Source organism: Nyctereutes procyonoides, unplaced genomic scaffold (assembly GCF_905146905.1).
Source record: "Nyctereutes procyonoides isolate TBG_1078 unplaced genomic scaffold, NYPRO_anot_genome, whole genome shotgun sequence".
Lineage (NCBI taxonomy): Eukaryota > Metazoa > Chordata > Mammalia > Carnivora > Canidae > Nyctereutes > Nyctereutes procyonoides.
In genome coordinates, this window is record NW_026575042.1 from 47,279,920 (window position 1) to 47,292,054 (window position 12,135).

A 12,135-nucleotide genomic window follows, 5' to 3' on the forward strand; every position below is an offset into this window, starting at 1 on the left:
TTCTCTCTGAAGTTTTCTGGTTTCTTGTGCTAACTTATATTAGGTTAAAGCCAGAAAAGCTGAAGCTAGCCACGCTTAGTCTGGAGAGTTAGGCTCGCTGCCCAATTAAAGACAAAGATGGGTTTCAGTATTCTTCATTGGTTTCTTAGTCTCACATTTTTGACCGTAGGTGCTTGACTTGAGCTGTCTGAGCTGACCCAGATGGCTTTGTGTCCTCAAGAGCTAATTCGGAGAAGGTCATTTCAGCTGTTGAATATTCAAGGAGGTGTCTTGGTCCAAGGTTACTTCAGCCCATAACTGAAGGGATGATCCTGAGATTTCTGAAGCTTCCTCTAACCTCACAATTATTGTCTTGGTCCCGCACATAATTAAATGTATAATTAAATGATGGCAGTGAAATAGAAGTACGGCTGCCAGCAGTGGTCATCCCCCCAACAGGATGGCCAGTACTTCAGTGATAATGATGTTATTACCGCCCTGTTAGTGCTTCTGAAGATATGATATACTTGAAAAAAAAAAAGGTGAAAACTGAAATTGTGCTTGGCTTCTTTTGAAATCTAAGAACCACACGAAACATTTAATTCCTCAAGTTAGTAAACATCGTTAAGAGAAATGGATGTAGACTTGTGTGTCTTGTAAACTGATGTACTTTATGCATATTAAGTTTTTGGAAAGACACAGAAATAGCAGATCCTCTTCCCACCAGAGTTCTGGCCAGGCCTGGCAGTTCCCACTCCCTTTCTTGAAGTGTCAGGCACCATCAGCTTTCAAGAGGCAGAGGAGGATAGGTGGAGGCATAAACCACAACCTGAGGAGCTGCCTTCCCTGGGTTCACAGTTTACATTTGCTCCTTCGTAGCTGTACGGCTTTTGGCAACTTCCTTAACACTCTATGCCTCTGAGTGCTCCGATGCACTCCACTAAATGGGAGCATATCTCCCTTGTTGGGGGTGTCATGAGCCTTATAACACATGTCAAGAACATATGGAATTTTCGTGGCCCACGATTTGTACCATATGCATGTTAACCATTATTAAATTCCTAATCTTATGGAAACACTTTCCAAAATCTATCTTGTGAAAGCTATACTTGCAAATACACAAAGCAATGAAAACCAAAACTGGTGTGGCAGTTTTAGCAAAAGGTTCAAGAGCTGCAGGTCTGAACTGGACAGCCCGGGTCCTCGGCAGGTGCGAGCTCCGTGACTTTGAGCGTGTGATGGAACTGGAGTATCCTCAGTTGCAAAATGAGGCAGTACTAATAGGTGATCTGTAGTTGCTGTGAAGATTGAATGGGATAATGCATTTAAAGCGCTAGGACCAGTGCCTGGCACCTGGTAAGTGGTGAAAAGTATTAATATACAGAAAATATTGTATCCTAAGATTCTGTGTGTGCAGGGTTTCCATTTTGCTAATGAGATTTGGAATTCTCTACTACGGAGGGAGCAAAGTTTCTGTTTTCTGGTATTAATGACTCTTCACAGTTAATTTCTAATAAGTAAATAGCATTTACGTATTAGGAAAAAAGTAATCTGTTTTACACATATCCTTGGTTGAGCTATTTGAATTGTTTCGAGGTATTTAAATTTTTAAAAATCTCATCTGGATAACTTTTTATGTCTGTAAGATTTCAGCTCTGGAGACATCCGTTAGGTAAATGCCTCGTTAATGAAGTTACCTGGCCGACTCTTTTGTGCAGCGATATTCTAGCCCCTGGTTAAGTTGAACGGCACTGAAAGCAAAAGCAATTCCTCAATAACATCAAAATGGAAATAAAATATAGTAGCAAAGAAGTCATTGCTCCTTCTGTAAAATAAAGATCATATCGTAAGACCTGATATTTCCCCATCCGTTGGGAGTGTTGTAAAGATTATGAAAACATTAGTGTTTGCAAGAAGCGACTCTGTGCCAGGAAGGCAGATAGAACATTAGGAAAGAAGTGGCCAATATTGCACGACGGCGTTTATTTTATATGGTAACATCCTTTCTTTCATTAACAGGGACCTTTAGGGCGATCCACTTGCTTAGTAGGAGTGAGGAGGGCGAATGAATTCTTAAAAGGGCTCATCAGGACCTCCTTGTAATAGAGCGAAACCTTTAAGAACATGTTTTCCATAGAATTAAGAGACTAAGAATTTCATAGTGACGGTATATTTATCGCCTTGTTTGGGGAGCAGATTTTAAGCATGATCACAGTAAAAACACCTGTTTTGACACTCTGGGAAAAGGTGCAAACATACGGGCAAACTCTGTCTAGGTGTAGAGTAAACAAGAGTGCTTTGGCTAGCATCCTGCAAGGAGTTGGGTCTAAACGGTCTGCTCCAGCTTCTGCTGCTGCTGCTGCTGCTAATACTGCTGGGAAGGAAGAGTGGCTGACCTGGCATATCCTTTACTCTTGGTGCTGCAGCAGTCACTCAGGAAGTGTTGTTTAAGGGGAACCTTCTGGATCCTTTTCATGGCACCATGGCAAGAAGAAGCTGTGTCTTATCTATTGAAGATAAAGCATGGAGTTGGCTAATGGATGCTGGTGAGTGAATAAGGCAAATGGGAAGCCAGTTCGCAAAGGTATCTTTTGGGAAGGGCTGATCTCTCAAGGACTGACATGGCCCCCGTTGGAAAACGGCCTCTCACAATCTGAACATCAGAATGTTGTTTTGGAGGGAAGTCCTAGTTTTCACACTGGTGACCTGTGATCTTTTGTATGTTCCCTAAATGAAGTTCATATCCATTCCCAGCTCTCCTACTTGAAGATCCTAATCCTGAAGTTGGTTAGATCCCTCAGTACGTGAAACACAATTTGCAATGTGATTTTTACTCTTGTTTTCCACTTGACCCAGAGTGATCTAAAAAAAAAAAAAAAAGCTTTTTAGAATATGAAAGCAATTTTTCCTCCTTTCAATTCTCAAGGAGCACCTCCTTTTTTAAACAGCAAAAGATATAGAATTTTCACTTAAGAAGCCATTTAGTATGCATAATGCTTGCCAGGAATATTCTTTTCGATTCAAGATCATTATGTAAGCAAACGAGTACGACAATATTGGGTCTATTAGCCAGATAGTTGCACAGGAGGGGTCTTTGACATCGCTAGTATATATATGTACCAATCCAAGCTGTAGTTCCCTTGAGCAAGTTTCTCTGTCAGTTAAATGAATAATTTGAATGAGCTTTCTCAATTTTTCTCACTCTAAAATTTTATTTTTCTCATTTTGACAAAGCCTACCACGTGACTTGATTTTTTTTCCAGCTCCTTAAAGCAAAATTGCCTTAAGGGTTGGTCTCTTGTACCTGTTGGATATTTAATATTCAGGGGGCTCCCCCAGATGAGTTCCTGAGGGCTCGTGAGTTGTTGAAGAGCTGTGAAGAGTGGCTAACAAGTTAGAAGGGGCTCTCTGGAAAACAGAGTATCATGAAGCCCGGTTTCAGGAGAGTCCTAGTGAGTGGTTTATCTGATGGTGCATTAACACCTAGTACGTTAGTCACATTTTCCTGTCCTTCCTCCTCTTTTCTTCCCTTTTCTTCTGTGTCTTCCCCTTCTAGTTTCTGAACCCTCTTTGTCCACTGGCTTCTTTGTCTTCATATTCTCTCTTCTCTCTCTGAATTCCTCTGGTCTTCCTAATCTGATCAGAATAGAAAGTGATGTATTTGATAAAGCATCCGTTGCTCTTCTTTAAACAGCAATTTTCATTACTTCTGAGGTCAAAAACCAGCTCAGTTGAACACTTCTGTCGCATTTTCTCCTCCAGTAATGGATGACGTTGCCTTTTAATTTCTGTTGCCTTGTGGATGAGCCCCCCGTGGTTGTAGATATTTGTAAATTCCTTTTTCTTAATGTGAATGTTATAATGACAGGACTTAGGAATTTCTGTGTCTCGGGTATTAGACTGTTAAGCTCAACTACAGTAGGCATACTGTAATATGTCTTCCTTACTTTTCTTTCTAGAACTAGAGCTCCATATGCCCCTCAACTGTGTTTTTGGCTCTCTTATGGGATGCTAGAATGGCCTGTCTCCATGTATTCCGTTGCATTTTGCCATTGCTTCTTGTGTTCTGTCGGGGAATTTTGGTGATTCTTTTCAAACGCTACCTTGAGCTCTGTGCTAGTTGTTCCATTCCCCCCACGGTCTCGTGCTGCGTGGTCGTGTCTCCACTTCCTCCGCCCTGTCTGTTGACAGAGCCTGGGTTCCCTGATGGCTGCCTCTGTACCCTTGTGAGGGTGGGAACATTCCTCCCCCTGCTGCTACAATTGAGCCCGTGCTGGGTACCACGTTGCCCTCTACACTTGCTTTCAGTTGTTAAGGCTTCCCAAGCTTTGGCTGTGGCTCAGTGATCCTGCTGTCGAAACCCTGAAGCTTTTCTAGCCTCGACACTCAGTGGTAGCAGCAGGTGTTGGGATTTCTCCAAGCCCCTAAGACCCTGGGAGCAAGAGAATGGCCGTTTGACATAGACCTCAGGACTTTTCAAAGCACCAGGAAACGTCTGCGGAAGATATGTAAAGGTAAGATTCTGATTTCTCTAGGAAGCTGTTCTAGAAGCTAAAAACCTCCAGCCGTGGATTTAATGTAGACTCAGTAGCTAAAGTATGTCCTTGGAGAACTCTGTGCTCGGTGATAAAGCCAACACATGAATCTTAGATTGGGTAACTACTTATTAAAACCCCTCTTTTGAGAATTCGGTATGATATTCACATTTCTAATCTGTTTTATTTATATTAAAACTTGGCATTGAATAGATTCTTAAAAATACCTTTTCCATTACTTGAGTTGGAATCTGTGAAGCACTTCTTCTCTCCTTCAAAATCCGCATTGTGTATCCAGTAGGAGAAGTCTCGAGAATTAGAACAGTCAGAAGTAAAATAGAAGTTATTTAAGTTCCCAAATGCCTGTATTTTTTTTTACCCATTACTGTTCAAAAGCAGAAACATCACCTTATTATATCCTCCAATTCTTTACACTCAAAGTTCTAAAGCCATAATTAATCCGAAAGGAATAGGAAGAGCCGCTCAGCTCGTGGTAGTGCAAGGGTATGTTACTGTCCTTTGTCAAAAATCACTGCTGAGCATTCTAAATGTAGCCGTCTCTTTTCTTGTAGGACTTCATTTTCAGTTTTTTTTAAAAAGGAATTATTCCCCACCTCTAATTTTTTTGGGCAAAAAAAAGAGATCACTCCATATGGATATATATATAAAACCTGGACGAGCGGTGGGTGTGTTGGTGGAGGGGAGGGTGTAAGAGACAGATCAACAGCATCGTGGAGTGAACAGCACAGATCATCTCGTGAGCATTATTTGTGACCCATTATTCTTTACCCTGCCTCCATTCATGAGCATTAGTCTGTGACGTGACGTTAAGGCAGCTCCTCTGGTGTGTGATCCTCAGTGGCCTTACTCTCCATTCAGGTCTCCTTTTTTCTCCTTTGTGTTCTTTCCCATATGGACTCGATCTGTTAATTGATTCCCTGAGGTTGGAATCCAGGCTATTGGCTGTCACACTGATACTCCCTCATTTCAATAACTAAATATGTAACGGAGGTCTCAAAAATGAAAAAGGAAGAATGTTTACTAATAGCTGTACAAAAGGAAGCATCAGACTTCTCTTTGATAGCGCTTGCTTAGGATGCCTATTTTTGAAACTAAAAGATGTGCAGCAAAGTATTTTATTTACACTTGAAAATACCCCAATTTTATTTCCTCTAGACCTCAAAAGTACAAGTAAATGGAATGTTTTGAAGTCTTTCTAGTGCGTTAAATTGGGTAATTGATTTCATGTGTAAAAATAGAGAAGGAAAATTGTAATGCTTTAATTCTTAACATTTGTAATGAGTTTACAGTTTTTGAAAATGTAAGGCACGATCTCAAGCCAGGAGTTTGCATTATTCTCAGGTTGGCTTATGAAGTGCATTTTTCTTTTTCCGTTTGTTTAGAATTCTTACTAGGACAAGAACTGAAACAATAGCTATAATCATCAAATTATATATTATTACTGTTATAGAGTGTTTATTATGTTAATCATATACTTAATGTAATTAAATATTAAGATAGAGTGATAGATCGAAATTATTGTAGGCATTTACAGAATTATTTTAAAGCTTTAAGATTACTTAAAAATACTTTTAATGGAACAGAATGAGTTAGTGGTATTCGCTGTGTTTAATGGACCAAGTAACTTCCCACAAACTGGACTCAATACAGTAATATTTAGACTTTAGTGATTTCTTTTTTAGGATGTACAGAAAAGATACATGATATAAAATATTGGTGCCGTGAAGATCTCAGCCACTACCTGAATAGAAAAATCTATGGAATAAATAGTAGAATGACCCTTTTGCAGATAAGGAAACAGAAGACTGGTAATTCACAGTTTTGAAGCCCAGAGCCAAGACCAGAATGCAAATCACTGAATTCCAATCCAGCGTACTTGCCTCTCTGCAATGCTATTTACTGAAATTGAGGTATATTTGGGCGGTCATCCTGCCAGTGTCTGCAGGGCAATAAATAGATTCTAGGAATTAAAGTGAGTTTCTGCAATATCAAGGGGGTCTGATTATAGCTGATAAACATGTGGTCACTGCTGCAGGGTAGCCTGATTGAGGCCTTTAGAATTCCCATTTTATTTCTGCCTTGTTTAATGTGGCTTTCCTTATATCAGGGTCTGGAAAAGTACAGCAGAAGAATCATTACAATATTTTTGTTTGAGGGGAGTATTGAATTTCTGGCTTGCCATTTACTTTAGTTATGATCCTGTATATTTAACAAGTTTCTGAAAATTTAAATTCTTAATATGGAGAAGAGTAGACCTATGTGTATGTATATATGTGGTTGATTTTCTGTTTCTAAGCAAAAAAAAAAATTTTTAATTGCTTTCCATCGTTGCCAAAGTTGAAAAATTCCTCAGCTTGCATCTTTAAAGATATCTGTTGATTTGTGGTTATCACGAACGCGGAAAGAGTACACATTCTCGGCACTACAATAATTATATGCACATGAAATAATTTGATATATTTATTAATTAAAGTGCTTTCTGGTTGCCTGCATAGAATTATTACTTCAAAATCCAAAATTCTCCCTGATTTGACTGGATACCTATCATCATTTAATAGGACCGTGTCCAGGCTCCTTAAATGTGATTTTTTGGGGAGGTAATCCAGTCCCCTTGAGTGCTGCCCGGTGGACTCAAGACCCAATATGGACCTGAGAGAGAAATGTGTGCAAATTGTAATTGCAATCCGGTCCCCTTGAATGGTACCCAAGATGGGCTCAAGCCCCAAAATGGACCTAAGTGAAAAATGTGTGGAAAACTAAGAATGTAAACTCTGAATGCTCTTTTTAGAAAGTTCAATTTGCAAAATAGTTGGAGTGCTTTTGGAATAGGAATTTGTGACACTTATTTCAGAAAAAAAAAAAAAGAAGAAGAAGAAGAAGAAGTACTTGTTCTCCCTGAAAGTCTTAGAAGTCTTAGGCTGGTTCTCAAAATAAGGTTCTTAATCCCAGTCATAATGATCCCTGAGTATTTATTTCTACCATCACTCAACTCATAAAAATGGTACATCTCAGTCCCCCCTGTTTACTCTTTTCCATGTACTCCTATCCTTTCTTGGAGAGAATGAGAACTGTCTGGACCAGTGGACAATGAGGAGAGGTCCTAATTAGTGGTAACCCCTGGATGTGAGTGCTAGTTCCCAAATTAAGTACTAACCTTTTCCTGGCATAGTGCCATCAAGATGCTTCTGCCCGAATTTCCTTCCGGCTCAGTCTGGACTGCTGTTCCCTCACTGGCAATTTGACCTTAGAACAAAAAGCTACCTATTCTCTCAATTGTAATCTCACAACACTCTAAAATATGAAGAGTGAGTGTCGTCTCCTTGTCGGGGTTTTTATGAAGATTGAATACATTTTAATGTAATGAGACAGTGTGTGCCAAGCACTTAGCGCAGTGGCTAGCATGTTAGAAAATAGACAGACCTTGTTGACGTTGTTGCACAATTTTTTCCAAGGTCACACCACTAGAAAGGGATGGAATCAGAATGCAGGCTCAAGTCTGTGTGTCAGGGAATCCAAACAGAACAGGAACGCATGCACATTTTCTATAACAGGAACCAGGAAGCGAGAACTTAGCCACCTCTGAACTCTGACACGGCTTCTCGTGCCTCCCCATCCCCCTCTATGATGCATAAATCGCGATGTCATGCGTGCTGATTGGGAAAGTAGCAGAGGTCAGTGGTTTGGGGAAAACTCTAGACCCAAAGCTTCCAAGGATTGGAATTTCAAGGCCTGCCCCATGCAAGCTATGTGATTAAATTACATCCCCCTTTACAGTTCTTTGTCTGTATATAAAGCTAACGGTAGCCTCCGTTGCATTGCATTATTGTGGACAGGAAAGATGGAAATTAAAAAGCACCTCCAATTAGTGACTTTCATTCATGATTGATAGAGATATGAATATTTATTTAAAAATAAAGCATGTTCACAGAATGAAACGCATGGTTCGTGAAAATCAGAAATCCCTACAGTGTTAGAGATGGATAGGATCTTGGTGATCAGATGGCTTTCCATTCTCCGAGAATCTGTATGCTCTCCCCATCAAAGACATTCTAGCTCAGTGGCAGGCCAGTGGAGAAAGGCATCGATGGTCAGAACTGACCCAAATATGGAGTGGTTGTACCTTCCAGAAGGTGGGTGAACTTCTCTCAAGCTGGGTTGGTGTCAGGGACTGGCCTCAGTGTCGCCAGATGATGAGAATAGTCCTGGTTAAGCAGGTGGTAGGTTTGTCGTTCTTGTCTTCTTTCTTCTTTGGAAGCAGAACCCAGACCAGCAGCTGGAGCTCTACTTCTGGGGCGGAGTGAGCTAACGTGGGCTGAGTGGAATGTCAGGGGTTACCCTTGAATGCTAGTCAGACCAGGGATTTCCTTCCTAGGGTCTCAACTTCTTGAAGTCGGAGATGTTTATTTTACTTGTTTGCAGGACCTTGATGGGTGCTTGCTAAGTAAAAGAAGAACTCGTTTGAGGATATCATGGCCATCACAGGGGTTGGAGAGCAGGGCCTCAGGGCAGGAAGCGTAGGACACGTGGGGGCTCCCTCAGGGACAGAGGGAAGGGTTAAGGCAGATCCTGGTGGTGGGCCAGGGAGCTGAACGCACATAGTCTTTCTAATGCCTGGCTTAGGGGCCTGGGAGAAAGGAAGCTGCCAGTGTAGCCTGATTAATGAATGTAGTGAATAAAGTATTCCAGGTTTTTAAAACTTTTCAAGAGTTTAGAGAAAAGAATTTTAAAAATTGAAATCCAGGGGCATCTGGGTGGCTCAGCAGTTGAGCATCTGCCTTCGGCTCAGGTCGTGATCCCTGGGGTCCTGGGATCGAGTCCCGCATCTTCTCCCTCTGTCTGTGTCTCTGCCTCTCTCTCTCTCTCTCTCTCTCTCCCTCTCTCTCTCTCTCTCTCTCTGTCTGTGTGTGTGTCTTATGAACAAATGAAAAAAATCTTAAAAAAACAAAGAATCAGAATCTATTAGAATCCATTTACAGTAGTTTTTCATACAGTTAAAAATAGGATTTCTAGTCTTAAAAACTCGATTTTGGTGGCAGAGACTTGAGGAAAAATGTATCTGTCAATACATCATCGATATACATGACCTCATATAAAGAAGTCATCAAAAATACAGTTTTAACCATATAATATTGTGAGGTCATAATTTGTAATACGTGGACATAAAATGGAAGAGCTTATGCAGACGCTGTGGGAAGCCAGAGCGTAATTCTAAAAGCTGAAATATTTATGGGGGATGGTCGGTAAAACGGTGAGGCTTCTTAATCACAAATTCTGTCACTCATACGTTCCCCCGAAATAATAAGATGAACAAGCGTCTTTCAATCAGAGTCTGGATCAGAAACAGACACCAGAAAGAATAAAGAAAATTCACGGTGCGCAGTGGTAAGCCCAGCCAGGTTTGGCGCTCCTCCCGCGGCCCCCCGAGCAGGTGTCCCGTCCCTCGCGGAGCGCACGGCCGACACCTGAGCCCCTGCGCTCCGGCCCAGGACATCGTGTGCTGGCACCTGAAGGATGGTTGTTTAGAAAACTTCGACTGAGAGTTAAAATCACACCAAATGTCTCTGCGAACATTTGTGTCTCCTTAATTTGAAAAAGACCATATGTTACAGCAGAGCTTCTATAATATTAAGAGAGTGTGGAACCTTCCCCAGGATCTCCAGTGCACACTCTTAAGTCACGTGCTGAGCGGGTTGCACGCTCAGAACCTTTTGCTTTTTTGCCGAAGCCCCAGCCGATGTGAAGGCAAGGGGGGGGGGGATTGAGTCCAAAGTGGCAGAGTCATCACTGACCTACATACCTTACTGTGTAGCAGGTGGGGGCTTCCTGTGTTTTTCTTTTCCGGTGTGACCGTGAACTTGCCTCCTCCCTCTCCCCCCGCTCGCTGTGTGTGCACCCAAACGTGTAGACACGGAAACGCACACGCACAGGCTTTTTTTGCTTCTCCCGTAAAGGATTTATACCGGAACAGGAATTGCCTGATATTAACTCCCTATAGTCCTTTCTCATCATTTGCTTTTGTGCCCTTGAATTCTGGTGGGCCTACCTGTGTGTGGAGACACCCTAGCGGGGCTTTGCTTTCCTGTTGTTTTCTGATGCCCGAGTTTGGCTTATTTTGGAGATTGATCACGCGAGTTTTAATTAGGTAGGAAGCCAGAGATGATAGTGAAGCGCTGTGACCCTAACTAGCAAGAGTTAAACCCCTCCTAGAGAGCCCTATACACGCGAAATAGCTGAGATCACGGAGTACTGGGCTTTCTCCTCCCAGCCCTTGCCCTGGATGTGTTCTTGGCACTTTTAATTTGTTGTTTTTTCCCTTAAAACAACAACAACAACATGAGAGGCAGTGGTACAAATCCAACAGGTGCAGTGTCTCCTCGAGGAGAATTTGGTCATTGGAAATCCAAGGGTCAGCGCAAAGAGGGAAACGTTCTAACTAAAGGGAGCCGTGTTGGGTCATTGTCACCATTCTTGGAAACCTCTCGTGGAACCGGTTGTCACAGTAGTTGTGGTGACACCCCGCCTTAGACCCCACACCAAATACCTAAGTGAAATTACTTTAAGGAAATAAGTAATCTATATTGTATTTTCAGAGACCAAGGACTGTGGGATTGAGCTTATCCTTTCTTTTATGTAATTTTAATTTTGAAGCTATGTTGATGGATCTGCAAAGGCACATTTGATAAACTCCCATATAACAGAGCAGTCCCTAACTGTACCGTATTAGGATGGTTGCATGGAAATAGCCCTTTAAGCAGGACCCCCTCAACTCAGAGGAGAGTTTGATTGTAGGTCCTTTGGAGAACCAGAATTGGTTTTCAGGTGTCTTGGGTGGGCTGAAAAGTAACAGGTTGAAAGTGAATTCCTTAAAAGATGCTAATTGAATGGACACTTGAGTTTTATCAACAGAACCTCAGACTGAGTTAGAACTCTCCTTTAATTACTTTGAAGTCATACTTTCCCATTTGAAAGATATTTTAAAGTTAGATTTCACGTTTAAGGCTTCAGGTGTGCCGTTTTCCTACCTGTGAGTCAAATCCACCGTTTCTTTTGGAATCGGGTCAGTTTCTGCTTAAGATTTGTAACGTTTTGGGCACTTTTGATGGGACTTGAGGGCTTTACGACAAAGAAGAGTAGAAGTCATGTAAGAAGGCTGTGGACAAAGCACTGGACTTTGTTTCGGTCCCTGAGTTTTCTGGGACAAGCCCGCATTTAATCACCCTGTTACTTCGGGTCATGTGTCCTGGAAGCCCACCCATCATTTTGCCTCCCTGAATGGAATGAAATCTAGTGGAGATAACACACAGCACGGCACCTTTTACAAACTGCTTCATCTTGTTTGTGAAGTAATTCATTTATCTGAAAAGCACTGTTAAGTCCACGTTTAAAAGTAAACTGTGAAAAGCAAGCCTTTTCTGGAATCCTGCCCACGGATGACACACCTGTGTATCACTCTCGTGAACACTAACATTGAAAGCATGATGATTGTTTCTATAATAGAATTGGTGGTAGAAATTTTAATCTGTTTGAAAGAATAGTGGTGTTGGGGGTAGGGGAGAGTCCAGACTCTTCTCTTCCTTCAAGATAAGCCATAAATTGTAAA

General features: G+C 41.6%; 1 protein-coding gene across 14 annotated transcripts in view; it reads left to right on the forward strand.

The window, feature by feature from the left end:
• MBNL1 (muscleblind like splicing regulator 1) overlaps positions 1 to 12,135 on the forward strand; it is a 180,155-nt gene that overhangs the window by 65,677 nt on the left and 102,343 nt on the right. For 2 of the 14 annotated variants that reach the window (XM_055321318.1, XM_055321320.1), the window contains exon 2: positions 2,406 to 2,525. The exons of 11 other annotated variants lie outside the window; for them this stretch is intronic. In XM_055321318.1, the coding sequence (XP_055177293.1) occupies positions 2,520 to 2,525 (6 nt within the window). In that variant the 5' untranslated portion in view covers positions 2,406 to 2,519. Of the gene's footprint in view, positions 1 to 2,405; positions 2,526 to 3,938; positions 4,494 to 12,135 lie in introns of all 14 variants that reach the window. One more of the 14 variants, XM_055321321.1, reaches the window with a different exon arrangement.